The 16,221-nt window shown below is 48.8% G+C and overlaps 1 protein-coding gene across 4 annotated transcripts; it reads left to right on the forward strand.

Moving 5' to 3' along the window:
• Positions 1-1,749: 1,749 nt before the first annotated feature.
• Positions 1,750-15,913, forward strand: DCTN4 (dynactin subunit 4). Of its 4 annotated transcripts, none has more exons than XM_068959493.1 (14): positions 1,767-1,963; positions 3,809-3,879; positions 4,353-4,531; positions 5,476-5,519; positions 6,479-6,586; positions 7,270-7,290; positions 8,224-8,297; positions 8,620-8,732; positions 10,029-10,138; positions 11,144-11,217; positions 11,624-11,678; positions 12,146-12,253; positions 12,652-12,749; positions 13,518-15,913. In XM_068959493.1, exons 1-14 carry the CDS (start codon positions 1,829-1,831, stop codon positions 13,729-13,731), a joined length of 1,404 nt encoding a protein of 467 aa, XP_068815594.1. In that variant the 5' UTR covers positions 1,767-1,828; the 3' UTR covers positions 13,732-15,913. The 4 variants fall into 4 exon arrangements, with proteins under 4 accessions (XP_068815595.1, XP_068815594.1, XP_068815596.1 ...); XM_068959495.1 differs by lacking the exon at positions 1,767-1,963 and adding an exon at positions 2,450-3,062; XM_068959494.1 differs by lacking the exon at positions 7,270-7,290 and having other exon boundaries at positions 1,750-1,963.
• The last annotated feature ends 308 nt before the right edge of the window (positions 15,914-16,221 follow it).

The raw sequence follows: 16,221 nt of genomic DNA on the forward strand, positions 1-16,221 counted from the left end.
GACTTGCTTTGCCTCCGGCTTTTTCTGAACAGCAACAAGTCATGCCGCTGCTGCTGCCGCCGGCCCCGGGGCCGCTCGGGGCTGCTGACCCGGCGCGGTGGCTCGGGCAGGGTGCGGCACAGCCCCCGCGTGCCCCCCGCGCCTGCTGCCGTCGGATAAAAGCACGCGGGGCTGTTTATCGTGCGCAGTTAAGGAAGCTCCTGGCCGGCGGTTTCCTCTGCAGCTGCTGGGTAGGCGACTGGCGCCGGGACGGGCGTACTGAGGCGAGCGGGGCCAGAGCGGAGAAGGGCACCGCGGGCCGGGCAGCGCAGGAGCTCGGCAGAGTTTCTGAGAGCAAAAATGGGAGGCTCTACTGCTGCCAACTCTGCCCCGTGGCCACGGGGCGCAGCTCGGCACCTGGAGACACTACGTTTTTTCTGCACATCTCCTGCCGTGGAGGCGTTGCTTTGCCACGCGCCTGGCTGCAGTGGTGATGAGACAGAAGTGAAATCGCCCTTGGGGTATAAAGAAAAGTTTCTCACCTTGCGGGGCCAGAGGGGAACGTGGGCACCAGCCCAGCGGATCTGAACGGAGGCTCGGGAAGGCTCTGGGCCCGGGCACCAGGCGGGCGCTTGCGCACCGGCTGCGCCGCAGCGGGCTCAAACCGGGGACGGGAAAGCAGCGCGGGGGGCGTCAGGCAAAAGGCAGAGACGCAGCCTCTCTTTGGGAGGGGAAGGAAAGAAAGCGAAAAGGCGGGAGCAGAAGGATGCCGGCCTTCGGCCCGGCGCGCGGGGCAGCGCTGCCCCCGGCCGCGCGGCGTGGGAGGCAGAGCGCCGGCCGCCTGCACCGCGCCGGGAAGCGGCCTGCGATGGACGCTCTGCTGCGGGGCCGTGGCAGGGAAAACTCTTCCCTCCTGGTCGCCGCCATGGGAACAGCACACCATTTGTAGGAGGAAAGCAAGACTACCCCAGAGCGAGCACATCGGTCTCTCTGGGCCCTGCCACCTCCTCGCTGGGAGCAGGGCTGTCTCGGGATCATGCAGTTAGGAGCACTCACAAATCCGAGCATGTTAAGTTCAATCTTCTCGGAAGCGACTGAACGTTTTGGCAAACGGAGCCAAGGTTTGGACTTCAGGGTTGGTACTGTCAAAAAACGCAGGTTACTGATTACTGCCGGGGCGTCCTATGCCTTCCTCTTGGCTCCAGTGCAGCCCCTTTGGCAGAGGCTTAGCTGCGGATGGGGTCAAGCCCAGCGGCTGCAGGGAGGGCACGCACACGTGGACCCCGCAGGGAGCCCCACAAAGCAAGCAGCTGCAAGTATCTCTAGCACCCTGCAACCACTGCTGGAGGATGGGCGTGCAACGAACAGCACCAGAGGATGCAAGCAGTAGACACCGCCAGCCCTTACAACGCCCAGGCTGCTAAGAGCCTACTGGTGACGCACAGCCATTGCACACGCTGCGAAGACCATGCAAGGGAGAGAGTCATTGCAATTGCTACAGCCAGTCTGCAGGCCACGCTCAGCCAGCGCAGCTCCTTCAGGTAGCCTGCAGGCCATGCAAACACTGCAAGGGCCACGCAAGTGAGGCAAAGTTATTGCGGAGGCTGTAGGCAGCCTGTGGGCGAGGTGGAGCTGCTGCAATCGCTGCAAAGGGCATGCAGGCCGGGCAGAGCCCTTGCACAGCCATTGCTCGGGCCGCAGGCCACGCACGGCCGCGGCGCCGCAGGGGTTAATCGCTCTCTTTCCCCCCCCGTCACGTGGCCGCGCGAACCACGTGGGCCCGGGGGCGGAGCCGCGGCTCGCCGGTCACGTGGGGGCGCGGGCGGCGCTGCCGCCGTCCCCTCCCAAGATGGCGTCGCTGCTGCAGTCGGAGCGCGTGCTGTACCTGGTGCGCGGCGAGAAGGAGATCCGCGCGCCGCTGTCGCAGCTCTACTTCTGCCGCTACTGCAGCGAGCTCCGCTCCCTGGAGTGCGTCTCCCACGAGGTAACGGCGGCCGCCGCCCGGCCGGCCGCGCCTCGCCCCGAGCCCGGGGGAGGGTCTTGGCCGTCTCCCCGCGCGCCGATTGGGCGGCTCGCCTGCCGCTTAAGGGCCGTCCGCCTCGCCGTTGGTCGGCGGCTCGGCGAGGGGTGGGCGTGCGGCGCCGGCAGAGAGCGGGGTGACTGGCCGCGGCCGGGGGAGGGGGCGTTGCCTCGTCCTGGATTGGCTCCGCGCTCTTGTCTGTCTGTAGAGCTCGGCCTGTGATTGGCTGAGGCCCGCGTGGTGGTGGGGGGGCTGCCTGAGGAGGTGCCATGGCCTGGGGGTGAAGCGCCCCCCCCCCCCCCCTCGGGGGCCTGGCCAGGGCCCCGGGTCCGTGCGGGACGGGGTCCACTGCCCCCCCCCCCCCCGCCGCCACTCCCGTGGGGTCTCTGGGGCTGGGGCAGAGCAGGGCCTGGCTGGCTCCCGGGGCGGCGGGGGGGCAGCAGGGAAGGGCCCTTTCTCTGGAGAGCGCTGCGCTCGCGTGTGCCCTGGCCTTGGGTGCGCCATGTGTCTCCTTCAGCCTGGCCAGGGGCGAAGGGCTGCGTGGGTGGCTCCTGTGCCCCCCCCGCTGCCCGGTCGCGGCTTTCCTCGTTGCGGTGTGGGCGCGTGGGTGTCCCTGGTAGGACACGCAGGCTCGCCAGGCCCGGCGCTGGAGCAGGTGCAGGCCTGGGGGCTTCTGGCTGCACAGGTCTTGCGTCTTCCCCTGCCTCATAGCTGGTGGTGTTTTGCGAGGGAGGGGAGGAAAATTCCCGTTTTTAGAAGGCAGTAGACCGGAGTCTGAGAACGTTGTACTTGTTTTGAGAATGAATTCAGGGTTGAGAATATTTCATGGTGATTTATTTTCACCTCGGTAAGCTTTTTTTACCGTGTTTGTGGAGTCACTCTGGTTCAGTAGATCCCATGTTGGTAGGGGGGGGATTTGTTCTTTGGCCATGAACAGTTTGATGCAAGAGCAGATTTGACCTCTTCATCCTTAAGCTTTAGATTATCATCAGGCTGAGGTGATAGTCTGCTGATACTTGGGAGCCGGCCAGGAGCACTGCTTTTGTGCAAAAACAGGACATAGGTGAGCCTGGGGCCACTTATGTGGCTTTTGTGAAAGTCAGGTTGAGTTAAGAAGTAATCATAAATTCAAAAAGCATTAAAAGCAATGACAGAGCAACCCAAAACTCAGAGTTTTTAGGGTTTGCTAACAGATATCTCATCTGAATAGTAGGAAATAGAGTTATGACCAGACTGAATATTTCATAAATTTCTCTGTAGCGTGACAAATGTAGCCATTGTGCGTCTCCAGGTTTAATAATAATAACCTTACTTTCCTCTTCAAGAATGGGACAGATGTTGTTTTAACTGACAAAATTAGTTTGTGATATCAGACGGCTACAAAAAACTTTTTGAAGTGTATTGTTTTCTGACCAGTGTAAGTGGTACAAGTGCAAAATAAAGTTAGTTATAAATGATCAAATAGGAAATAGCATGTTAAAATCTGTTGTTCAGTCTGGAAAAAATAATAGGTTTTGGTAACTGCGAAAGGTCAGTACCCGGTCGTCCTTTTCATATTTACTGGGCAAAGCAGTTTAATCTTTCTTGACTTAAGGAGCCTTCTGATTTAAGATATTAAACAGCATTTTTTGGCTGAGGCTGGCTAAGATTTCAGATATCAAGAAATGTCTCAAAACTTCAGTGACTTCACGTTGCTGTTACCAGGCACAAAGGCTTGTTAAACTGTGCAGTAGACTTTCAGGCTATTGTCGAAATACTGTCTAGACAAATTCATGGCGAGAAGTTTAATGTGACTATGTTATTCATCAGGTGGACTCTCACTACTGCCCCAGTTGTCTGGAAAATATGCCATCAGCTGAAGCCAAGCTGAAAAAGAATAGGTAAGGTTGTTGTAGCTTATTTTAATCAAAACCAACTATTTTAAATAGCTCCTTCCCTACTTTATGAACACTTGTTCATCTATATGTTCCAGAGGATATGGAAACTCTCTTCAAAAATTTTGTCACTCTGTCTTTGTTACTTTTCAGTTTGTTTTGGGGAAGGAGTGTGTCTTTCTGTGATGTATCATGTGGTCTTGACCTTCTAGATTTGTGCTGACCTGCTTTCCTATCACAAACAACAAGCTTTTTTATCACCCAGTGTTTCTTCCCATTAACATCCTCATGCGCAGTCTGAACTCCTGTTGTTCCCGTTGAGGGCTCTGTTGCCCTTCTTCCCTAGTGTTGTTGCCTAAGATGAAAAGGTCTGTTGGTTTAGTCTTGATTTGCTTGTTGAGAGTGTTTTCTTAGGCCTGTGGGCTGCATTAGGCCTGGGATTCTTGTCAGAGCTTTGTCTCGGGCCTTTCTCTTTGCAGATGTGCCAACTGCTTTGACTGCCCCTGCTGCATGCACACTCTTTCCACCCGGGCCACTAGCATTCCTGCTCCACTCCCCGATGACCCAGCTAAAACTACCATGAAGAAAGCGTATTACTTGGCCTGTGGATTTTGTCGTTGGACTTCCCGAGATGTGGGCATGGCAGACAAGTCTGTTGGTAAGTGACAGTCAAAGCCAGAAGACTGAGTAATGGCAGGAGCTGAATATGTGTTTCAAAGGTAACAGATAACCAAACTAGTTTCCGGGCATGTGATGTATGTAATATCTGCCTAGGTTTTGAGTCAGAGTTGGAAATTCACAACAAAATGGATTGTCACTGGGGTTTCATCTGAAGAGCTGGGCTGAGTACAGATGAGCGGTACATCTGACCCAGTTCCGTGTTCGCGTTACCTGACTAATGAGAAAGCTGTCAGACGATTGGTTTTTTTAGTTGGTGTGCTGTCTTCACAGTCAGTGAGAGCCTCTTTGTGTACTTTCATACTCTTTGAAGCTGCTGAGTCTGACAGCATAAAAATACAATTTATTTTCTGTCACTTTTGTTCACTTATAGTGGAAAAGGCTTATTTCAAAGTTGTTAGTCGTTGTTTGTACTTTGTTTCTCTTTTCATGCTAGCAGTGGAACAAAGCTTGGTGTCCAAGACATGCAGAAAATATCTGTTGGGCTCCAGTAGTGGAGCTGAGTAGGCCCAAGCAGGTCCCTTTTGACTTCTAGTGTTCACATGACAGAGACTTGCAGCTGAAGATGCAGGGACGTGGGTACCTAGTAATAGGAGAGTATTCCTGTAAACTCATGCATGTGCTGCTAAAATCACTCCTAGATGCTGTTCTGAGTCTCTCTCAGGCAGAAGTTCTTTTTTTTTTTTTTTTTTTTTAAATAAATAAAAGCTGGTGAAGCTACTTCTGCCAAACCTGCCTGTGAAAAGCTTCAAAGATGCATTTTTGTGCAGGCGTGAGCTTCAAGAGTTGTTATGGTTAAGTGTAGCAAAAATAGGGAATGTCGTATTTCGTGCCTATCACCAAGACAGCCGAGTGTTAGATGCAATTTCTGCCTAGAATCTGGAAGTTGTCTCCTGAAGACTTTGTTCTTTCTTTCTTTTACAGCTAGTGGTGGCTGGCAGGAGCCAGAGAATCCTCACACACAGAGGGTAAGTGAAGCAGAAGGCCTTGCTTAGGCCCAGGTGGCATCAGCTAGAAAGAGCTCTGGAAGTGCCGTTCTCTCTGGATAAGTTCTTATGCATCTGTGTAATCCTTCAGATACCAGTTCCAGAATGTAGTTTCTTTCTTACCTGAATTCAATGGAAGGAAAGCCTCTTAGAGGATCTCTTATGGATGTCACAGTATAAGTAGTATCCCCTCTTCGGAAGACACTCGGTTCCAAACATCGTATGTAATAATGTTCTTAAAATGACACTGATGGGCATGCTATGTGTGTATTTTTTAGGGAAACTTGGGGAAGGCTGCTAATGGAAAGTGCTGTTAGATTTGACAGAGCAGACCTGATTTTGCTTTATCGGTCTGTCTTTGAAATTTTGCACACAGAAATCAAGTTCTGAGGCACGTAGCCTGCACTGGAAGAATCAAAGGCTGAATCTAAAAGGCGCTTGTGTCAAGTTATTAATATGCAGTCCACCTGACATGTTTCCTTCATATGGGCAAAAGTTGTTTTCTTGTCAAGAATGTCTGTAGGATCTGGAAAACAGAAAGTCATTACTCCCCTCCCCTGTCACCAGGTAGGGCTCTGTAGTAAATAGGATCAGTTGCAGGGGAAAAAGATGCCGTTTGGTCCAGCAATCCAAATTGCTCTTTTTTGGCCGCACCACGTTACCTTGTGGGGTCAGGGCAAATGTGTGAACAAAGTCTCAATTACGTAGTTGCAGGTTGAGAACTCTGATAAGCCTCATTCCCAAAAAAGAGTCAGTTTGTTATCCATACTGTGGTAAAGTGTTGAGACCTGCAGGCTTCTGTGATGCGTGTTCTTCAAAATACAGCTAGTTATAGATGCAAACAAGTAGCAGGAACATGAGCTTGTTAACAAATGAATATCATTAGCTGGCTGGCATTTGTTCTTCTTTCACTGGGTACCTGCTCCTGTTCTCCCCTCCAGATTAACAAACTGGTTGAGTACTACCAGCAGTTGGCTCAGAAAGAGAAGATCGAGCGGGATCGGAAGAAGCTGGTGCGACGCCGAAACTACATGCCACTGGCCTTTTCGGTGAGCTGGGAGCGCAGTCAGAGGAGGAAGTGCGAAGCGCAGCAGCCTCAGCGAGAAAGATCAGATAGATGGAAGCGTGTTAGGGCCGTTCAGCCTTTTTGTTGAGAACAGCGTCAAGGAAATAAGCTAGGGCCCTTGGATTTTCCGGGGACAAACAGTTTTACACCTGTTACTGAGCATTATATTGCTTCTCTCTCTGACAGTCCCCTCTGGAAAAGCCAGAGGGGTTACACTTGCCTTACAAGGCAATATGCCAATATGTTGTCAGCAGTGAAAAGCACTGCAACTGTGTCATTCTGGTGATCTAAGACTTATTTTGCATATTGCATCTGTGTGAGGGAGGTAAGGTAGCTCCTGCCTGCAACAAGAGGGCGTTCAGGATACCAGTGCTGGCGCTTTCTCTGGACAGTTGCATACCATTGTTCAGTAACAGTTAGGTCAGGATTGTCCTGCACTTGCTTTCTGTGAAATATTAACTGAAATTAATCTTAAGAATTGATTGTGGCCCGAACGACGTGTTTATTCTAACTGTCAGTTAAATGCTTACTTCATTTAGCTGGGTGACTCTGCATATGCTTGCTACCTCTCAATTAACTGTGCCTGCTCTGTGCCCTTGCTCATGTCTTATGGCTGCATTTTTTGTCTCCGTTGCTACCTGCTGCTATTTTGGGGGCTGTCCACAGCAACACACTATACACGTAGTGGTAAGTCTTTTCACGGTTTCTGCTGGTGTTAAAGCTCTCGTAGTACCAATTGAAGCTGCAGGGGCTTTGGCTTGGATGTGCCTAGAAGGAATGCATCTGAAGTCTAACTAGTCAGAGGGTAACATTTGTAACAACAATTGTGTTTTATTACTTCACAAACAGTGCATTGCCTTTGGGCAGGTAAGGTACACTTGAAAAGCAGTCCTCACAAAACTTGGCCAACACATAGCTATCTACCTACCTAAGGTAAATGACACTAATATTAGTCTTCTGATCTTTGGAAAACTGCCAGGTTAGGCTGATTCTTAGGTTTCTTATTTGGTGAGAATTCAGGTTCTTCAGAGGGGCTCAGAAGGAAGATTTCCACCTCAAAACATCCTGCGTTCAGTTCAGCTGTGGAAAGCGCAGGAGTAGCTAAGCTATTCTTTCCAGTCGGTGGTGCCTGGAGAGAGAGAGAGTTAGGCCTTTCAGTAACAAGACCTATAGGAAGCTGAACCTGAAGCTGCACTCTACCTTCTCCAGCTGTTTCTAGTGGTACTGCAGAGCAGTTCAGATGGGAGCACACCCACTTCAACCCAGTTCTTTAGTCAGTTGAACTCCTGTTCTGCGCTACTTGACACGCAGTTGCTTGGAAGAGAAGATCAAGTGAGAACATTAGTTGTGCAGGTTGGTGGTTTAAGGAAAGAACAAAAACTCTGAGCAGTAGCCACATACACCTCTCTCTCCCAGTCTGCAGTGTGGTGGTGATTGTTTTCTCCTTACTAACAGTTTGACCAGAAAAAAAATCTGAGAAGCACTGAATACCTTTCCCTTTTTGCTTTCCTTTGCTTTTCTCCCTATGCTTGTTGTGCAGTCCAGAAGATGAGTTTGCGGTGAGTCGTCTTGGCCTGACAGAAAGCAGATCTGAAGCTGACAGTACCTTTTTCCCTGTAGGACAAATATGGCCTGGGAACCCGGCTTCAGCGCCAGAGGTCTGGAGCTCCTATCAGCGCGCTTGCTGGACTCTCGTGAGTTTCAGGGTCGGGATCATCTTTGTGGGAGGGATAGGAGGTGTTGGCAAAAGAACAGTAAAGCAACTCCAAAACAGTGATGAACCATGTCCAGGTAGCACCGAAAGGTGCTTTCGTTTTTGGAGAGCTGCAGAGGTGTCAAATGCACGGGCAGCTCCAAATAGGTAGCCTCCTCAAAGAAACAGTTAACTGCTCCTCTCTTTGCACGCTCACTGTTGTCTTGCTGTCCCAGTTTTGGCTGTTCTCTGTGGTATAAAACAATTACTAATGTTGCTGTATGCCTTATTTAATGACTGAGTTGTGCCGCCTTTCACTTCAGACTGAAAGAAGGAGAGGACCAAAAGGAGATCAAGATTGAGCCAGCTGATGCAGTAGAAGAAGTAGAACCCCTTCCTGAGGATTACTACACCAGACCAATCAATCTGACAGAAGGTGATACCTTAATATTCTATCCCTTTTTGCACTTGCGTTCTATAACGTGAGCAGTTGAGGTTCGTAATGTTCCCTGGTTTTAGTAAACTTTCTGCTGGGATTGAAATGTTGACGTTAATAAAGTGATGTGAAATTTCTGACTGTTTAGATGGTAACTCTGCAGCTCAGCTTCATGTTATACAGGGAGAGCTGAAAGCCAGAGAAGTCAGATCTATTTACTGTTGTTTCATTTTATTGCTGACCTGAATTTCTCTGCGTGTGAAGTGCCGACTTTAGGCTGGAGAAAAGGTCTGACATCCTTTTCCAAATAATAGCAGGAAACAAAGAACTGGCTGTACTGCTGGGGGATTGGCACGTTAACTGAGCTGTTAAGTAACAATAGTGTGTTATTTGGACATCAGTTTGAAACAGCTTGTGTACACCTGAGTTATTTAGCTGGCTCCTGATCTAATCAAATATTGTAAATTGACAAGGGGACTTTCGGGAGTGAATGGTGTAAAACCGTGGGTGCAGGCAGCAATGTGCACTTCCTGTTGAGGTGGCCCTGAGTAAGGGCGGATGTCCTCTGCAGGACTACAAAGCCCACCAGTATTAAAGGTTTTGGGGAGGGGGTGGATCTTTAGTCACCTTCCCTTATGAGACTCTGTCAGCGTGAAAATAGGAGGCTGGTAAAGAAGACAAACTTAATGGTCCTCTGCAGTTAGGGAAAGGCTGTCAAGTGGCTCACTGCCAGCTGGACAGTAGGGAGTCCATGGGGAGCCTGTTTTTTGGGAGAAGTCCTTGAAGTTTGGATTTGGGAGTTCCCTGCCTCTGTGTTGTGTAGCCACTAATTCTTTGCACCAGTCTGAGCTATACAAACTCCTTGCTGAGAAGTGATATATTCTACTTGTGCAGTGCCCCACTGTGAGGGTAACAAAGTTACAAAAACTGCTTTGCTCTTAGGGAAAAATATTCTAGAGGGAAACAAAACACTGTTTCCTTTCCAGCTGAGCTTTGCCTAGAGATCAGGGTACTTAATGTTTCTTTTGGGCTGACTCTGATGTGGCATTGCTGTTACCATGCCCTCCAGGGCAGCCTTTTGTAGGCCCCTATCCTTGCATTCAGGTGTTTCTAGAAACACCCATACCTATCGGTGATTTTGGCGTTACTGGATGCAAATGAAATTAAGTTTCTTAGAGCATGTAACGTGCTTGCGCTGAGTGCACTGCGCTTAGTGCGGTGCATATATATGCAATCTGGCTTGAGTTTCAATGCTGCAGTAAGACATGAATTTAGTCTTGCTTTCTGTGTACCAAGTGACGACTCTGCGTCAGCGTCTGCTGCAGCCTGACTTCCAGCCAATCTGTGCTTCCCAGCTCTACCCACGCCATAAGCACCTCCTGATCAAACGTTCGCTGCGCTGTCGGGTAGGTAATTAAATACAAAAATAGAAGTTTTTTCCGGGCTCTGAGATCCTGGATTGTAGGAAACAGGCTGTGTGTTCCTTTTTGAAAGGAACTGCTCAAACACTGTTAAAAGTTCTCGACCAGAGTACTGGTAACAGCAGCAGCAGATGAAGGAGGCTGTAGCATCTTTGACGTGTGATAGAGAATGTGAAATGGGCCACATTCTCAAAGATACATAAAGATACAAAAGTGGATTTGCAGAAGGGTCTACGTGGTCTGTCTAGGTGAAGAATCATACTGCAAAAATCACTGGGATGTTACCAGTACAGTTGTCATTATAAAATTTCTGCTGTTACTGAAGACAAAAATTATGTCAGCAAACACAGACAAAATAGAGTGCAGAATACAGGTAATGTCCTTAGAACACAGACAGAAGGAGAGCATCTCGGAGATGAAAAGCGGAGAGCTGAGGAATGAAGACAGGCAAATATCACGTCCAAGTTCTCCCGTTGGCTTACTAGATCTTCAACAAACCGCTTTCTCTGTGAAACAGGGATAGTTTTCATCTAGTTCCCAGAGCAATACAGTAATGTTCTTGCTAGGTATTCAAGATGGAGAATGCTTTGCAAATGCACAAGTGCAGAGTATTTTCTCAGAAATAATGAATCACAGGCTGAGCCTGTATTTGAAGAGTAGCTTTTTGTTGTTGTTGTTCTGGAGTGTCAAAGAGCTGTAGGGTTTTTCTTGTTTTTGTTTTTTTGCCTTCCTCCTGCTGCGGTCAGTGAACGTCTCAAGTATTTTTAAGCCTGGTTCCAAATCTTGTGTTTCTGCAATTGCACTGATAGTGCTAGATATGACACTTTCAAAGTATCAATAACTTGACCCAGCCACATCTAGGCTGCTTTTATGTGCTGCGCTAGAAGCTGGTAAATACTGTGGCTATCAGCATTGTGCTTGCAGCTCTGATTCTTCGGTGTGTGACTGCACCCTGTCTTTCAGTGCTAATTAAAATATCTTTGCCTCTAGAAATGTGAACATAACCTGAGCAAGCCAGAATTCAATCCAACATCTATCAAATTCAAGATCCAGCTGGTTGCTGTGTAAGTAAGATATGGGGATGGGGGAGAACAGCTGTCTGCCAATTCTTAGTTAAAGCCTTATTTGCATTCCTTCTGTGCTCTTGATTTGACCTCTCGGGCACAATCACTTTTTAAATTTTGCTGAACTGTAGTAAGTTTTGCTTTCTGACCTAACAAAAGGTTTGCTGAGGGTTTGAGCAGTTTGAAAGAGACGCTACGTGCTAGTCCAGCCTCACCCAATAGCAGGAGTTGATAGGTTTATCAACCTGTCAACCAAAGGACGCTTCATCTGGCTGTTTAATGTAAGCTAAGCTCTAATAGTGTTAAACAAGTTAGCTGGATGTCTGTGAATGTATACTTCTGCTTTAAAGAAGTAAGTTACAGCAATGCAGTTCATTTTGGTCATTTTGATTTGTTCTTCTTGCAGTAACTATATCCCTGAAGTGAGAATCATGTCTATTCCCAACCTGCGCTACATGAAGGTCAGTACTGTCTTCCAGAAACATCTTAGGATGAGACACAGCTGAGATGTGTGGATGTAGACCTTTTAAAAAAGTTTATACGGTGTAATGCTTGTTTCTTGAGGCTTTGCTCACTTCATGCATCAAGGAGGGCACCGGAGTTAAGGGAGTGATAAGAATAACGCTAAATGTACTTGTCGCTTTGCATGAATAGACTACACTGCAACGTGACATGGGGTATCAGGCTAGCATGTCGGGAAGAAAAGGTACTGAGTGGGGATCTGGGCTAGATTCCTAAGGTGTGCATTTCTAATCTTAAGGAAGAGTGCTGCATGGCTTTACCATCGTTCTTAGGGGTTGGGGGTGGTCATCGGTATCTGTGGTACCAGTTTTGAAGGCATTGATCAGTCGCCTACAGAAGGCGGAAGTAACAGTAAAACAGATTTTTAGAATAACTGCTTCTTGAACTGTTTCCTGAATCTCCTCAGGAGAGCCAAGTCCTTCTGACTCTGACCAATCCAGTGGAGAACATCACACATGTCACGCTGCTGGAGTGCGAGGAGGGAGACCCTGACAATATCAACAGTACTGCCAAGGTATTGTGCCCTCCCTGTTGCACTAACCCAGGCCCTTTCCAAGGCTCTCCACTTCCACCTATCTATCCCTAGGTTGCACCTTTGACATGTGCTTCGGTCCCTGTTGACTGCATTACGTTTGCCTCCTTGGAGGCTTAAATAACTGTCACCAACATAAACGTCATTCTTAGGTAGTAAAATATTTTGCATGTGTGCCTGTTCATTGAGATCCGCAACTCAAGGGAGAAATATACAGTGGCCACTTTGCTGGAGGGGTGGGAACCAGAATGAAAGAGTGGTGGAAAAGCAGAGAATGATTCCCTTTTCTGTTGAGCTTTAGTTAAGCAGCCTTCAGAAGGGAAGGGCTCTCCCCTGCTTGCAGTATGGGTGATGGGCCTCCTCTCTCTCTGCTGTTTCAGGTGGCAGTTCCTCCCAAGGAGCTTATTCTGGCTGGCAAAGATGCTGCAGCAGAATATGATGAGCTGGCAGAGCCTCAAGACTTTCAGGATGACCCTGAGTAAGTGCTGTCTTCCCTGTGTCCATCCTGTACTTAAAACAATTGGCACTTCAGCCAAGTAACGTACTGCTTTTCTGTCTATCTTAAGCATGTCTGTCTCGTTCTGTGTTTTTTGTTGTTGTTTTGGGTTTTTTTGGCAGAGATTAGAAATGCAAATCTTATCTTTTCTGCTTGTGGTTTGGACTATTCAAGAAATATTACCTTACCTGGAGGCAGGGTGTGCTGTTGTAGCAACTGGGTTATAGGTGGCAATACTGATTCTCTCTGTGAAGAGAGAATCTCTCATTTCACAAGAATGCTCTGTGAAATCTTTCCCTTTGCAAGCAAAAGGGTCATAGCAGTGGTGTGAACTACGCAGTAGTACTGTGTGCTACGCAGAGGTCCCTTCAGTCTTCAAAATGGGAAAAGTTCTGTAGCCTCTTACAGAGCTACTTCAATCATGTGTCGTGGCCCTTCTGTATTGCACAACTGGATACGTTAACTCCCGTGACCAAAGCAGAGATGTTCTGTGTGACAGGCGTGCAAACAGTTGCCAGCAGAAAGGGAGGTACACACGTTTCGATCGTGAGGTGGGAGGAGGGACTTGGGGCCCTCTAGGAAGAGAGCAGCAGGGAGTAAGCTACAGGCTGGAGGAATTGTTCTAGTAGGGCAGATTCAGCCCCCAGGCTGTAAACTGAGCATCCCGCTCGTGGTATCGGAATAAATCTTTGCAAAACAAACGTTTGAGAGCTTGGCTGACGCAGTATCCTCTTGTTTTCTGTCCTGCAGCATTATTGCCTTCAGAAAAGCCAATAAGGTAGGAGTTTTCATCAAGGTCACTCCACAGAAAGAGGAGGGCGACGTGACCGTGAGTTTTAAGATGAAGCATGAGTTTAAAAACCTTGCTGCTCCAATCCGGCCCAGTGAGGAAAGCGATCAGAGCTCTGAGGTCATCTGGCTCACCCATCACGTGGAGCTCAGCCTTGGTCCAGTGCTCCCATAAACGCTCCCAACACCTGCATCCCGAGGGCTGGCCACAGGATAGACTGTCACAGTAGAAGAATGCACCCTGATGAGAAGTTCTGTGAGAGATCCTCTATGATGTGTGGATGTGTGCCAGGGACTCCAGCCAAGCCACGAGGAGGAAGCTGCATGGGTGTGGGCAAGGGTACCGTGTTTTTGGATGATTTGTTCTTTTCTCTCCTCTTATTGTAGTGCCCACTAACTACCACTCCGTTTCCCCGCACCACCATGTGCTAGTTTAACTTACAGCACATTTTTCAGCACAGAGAAAGATGTATGTAGCTTTCTCCAGATCTGCACTACACCTAGCTGAATTTTTCTTTATCAACAGAAAAGAACCTATATTGGTCTGTCTTCATCATGTCCTCCCACAAAGCTAATGTTACGTGCTCAGCTATGGAATTCTTCTTTTCCACACAGAGCTATGCCCTTCCTGAGGAAACATTTTAGGAGGTGGCCACGTCTGCTTCATTATAGTCAAGTCTCTCTTGCAGCCGGATGTTGTTTTTTTTTTCTTTTGTTTTCTTCTTCCTAATAGGATCCCTCAAATGTGGGAGACTCGGAGGTACAATTGTTTCTCTTGTTATGAAAAAACACTTTGGCGTGCGTAGCTTGTTTGGCCAAGGTGATAAATCTGTCTTCACAAAGGAAATGATCAGTTTGCCTTTAAACTCAAAACATAGTATACTGTAGTGTTCATGGATTTGACTGGCAACCAGTCCGACTGTAAGCCTGCTGTGTTGCAAGATGGATTGGGTAGCATGATGCTTTACAAATTGGGAATCGGATTCTGATACAGCTCTTTACTGAGGCAAGGATGTCTCTGAGAGGTTGCCTGGCAGTCTTCATATCAATAAAATTGTGTTAATGGGGATAGCAACCAGAGAGTATGAAATTTGGAGAGTTAAGATTAGGACCGGTATACATAAAACTCCACGGGGTGTTCAAGTTCATACTTAGTCTTTTTCCTGCTATAGGAGGGTGAGGAAAAATGCAAAGGAGGAAATACTGTTATACTTTAACTAGCCTATACTACACCATTATAAAAAGATAACTTATCCATGGTGTAACCAGGGTGTAGTTTGGCTGCAGTCCAAGCTAAAAACGGTAACCAAGAGCAGTGTACCCCTGATACCAGATACCAGTAGCTACAATAGCATAGTGCAGGCCGGCAAGATTCCTCTTCCTGCTGGGACTTCAGTTGCGTTCCCAATTCAGGCGTTAACCTTTGTTAAACACTTCTGGTGGTCTTTAACATGATGGTGATATTGGGAAAGGCTGAAATACCAGTCAGTTACGGTTTTATTGCTTGAGACTTAAGACACGGTTCTGCCAGTCTAAAGTTGCAATGCCTCTGTATGAGAGGGAGGGATCGTGCTGCCCCCCTCTCCTAGGGAAGTAACGATGCAGCAAATAGGGCTTGGTGCGCCTAAAAATGCGTCTTGCTTAAAGGAAGAAACCTGCCTGTGGGTGGCCAGAGGGTTGGACTTGACAGCTCTGCAGGGGAAGCACGCCTTATCCCCATTGTGCAATGGGTCTCAAAGCAGCGAGGCTTCATGTTTACAGGTTTGCGTAGGCCCTACACAGACATACAGCATGAGTTTAAGAAGTGTAGTTTGTATTTATTCTTCATGTATAGTGTTAGTGTCTGCTGCTGTTTTACCTTTCAAGATAACAAAACACTTAAGCTTTGGCCATGAGTTCTCTTCTTTAGCCAAATAGCTGGCACCCCTTGCAACACTAACGAGGACGAGCAGGCTTTGGGACGAGCGTTGGCTGACGAGGCCTGTTGACCTGCAGCTCGTGGTCCCTCTGGTGAAAGAGGAATTTGAAACTGGGATTTTGCTGTATTTGGTGGGTTCTTTGGCTGTTATTTATGTTATAGGAAAATAAGATGTACTTGTGGGCTCTCAGTCGCTAGTTTGAAAGCTAAAGGGTGTGTTGACTTTTTTCTCTCTAACTAGTCCGGTGCATTTTCTTCTCCCTTTAGACGCTTATAGGAGCTAGGAGTAGCGTTCGCTGTGTCTTTACGTCTGTCTGTGCGGAAGCGCCTGGCCGCGCTCTGCCTCTGTCGGTGTCTGCCCCTTACAGACGGGCGCCTGCGTTGCCTTACTGCTTAATTTCATGTAGTGAACTTCAATAAAGCAAAGTTGCCTCTCTGCTGCTTTTGCCCTGGTGCTGCTTACTCTGCCCTCAGAAAAAAAGGTTCCTCTTGGCGTGTCCGACCCGGCTTCCCCCCCCCCCCCCCGCCCTCCGCAAGGGGTCCGGCCGGCCCCAAAAACCCCCCCGCAAGGGGTCCGGCCGGCCCCACAACCCCTCCCCCGCCCTCCGCAAGGGGTCCGGCCGGCCCCACAACCCTCCCCCGCCCTCCGCAAGGGGTCCGGCCGGCCCCACAACCCTCCCCCGCCCTCCGCAAGGGGTCCGGCCGGCCCCACAACCCCCTCTGCCTTCTCCGCCACGCTCCCACGGC

The sequence above is a fragment of the Struthio camelus genome, chromosome 13, assembly GCF_040807025.1.
Source record: "Struthio camelus isolate bStrCam1 chromosome 13, bStrCam1.hap1, whole genome shotgun sequence".
NCBI lineage: Eukaryota > Metazoa > Chordata > Aves > Struthioniformes > Struthionidae > Struthio > Struthio camelus.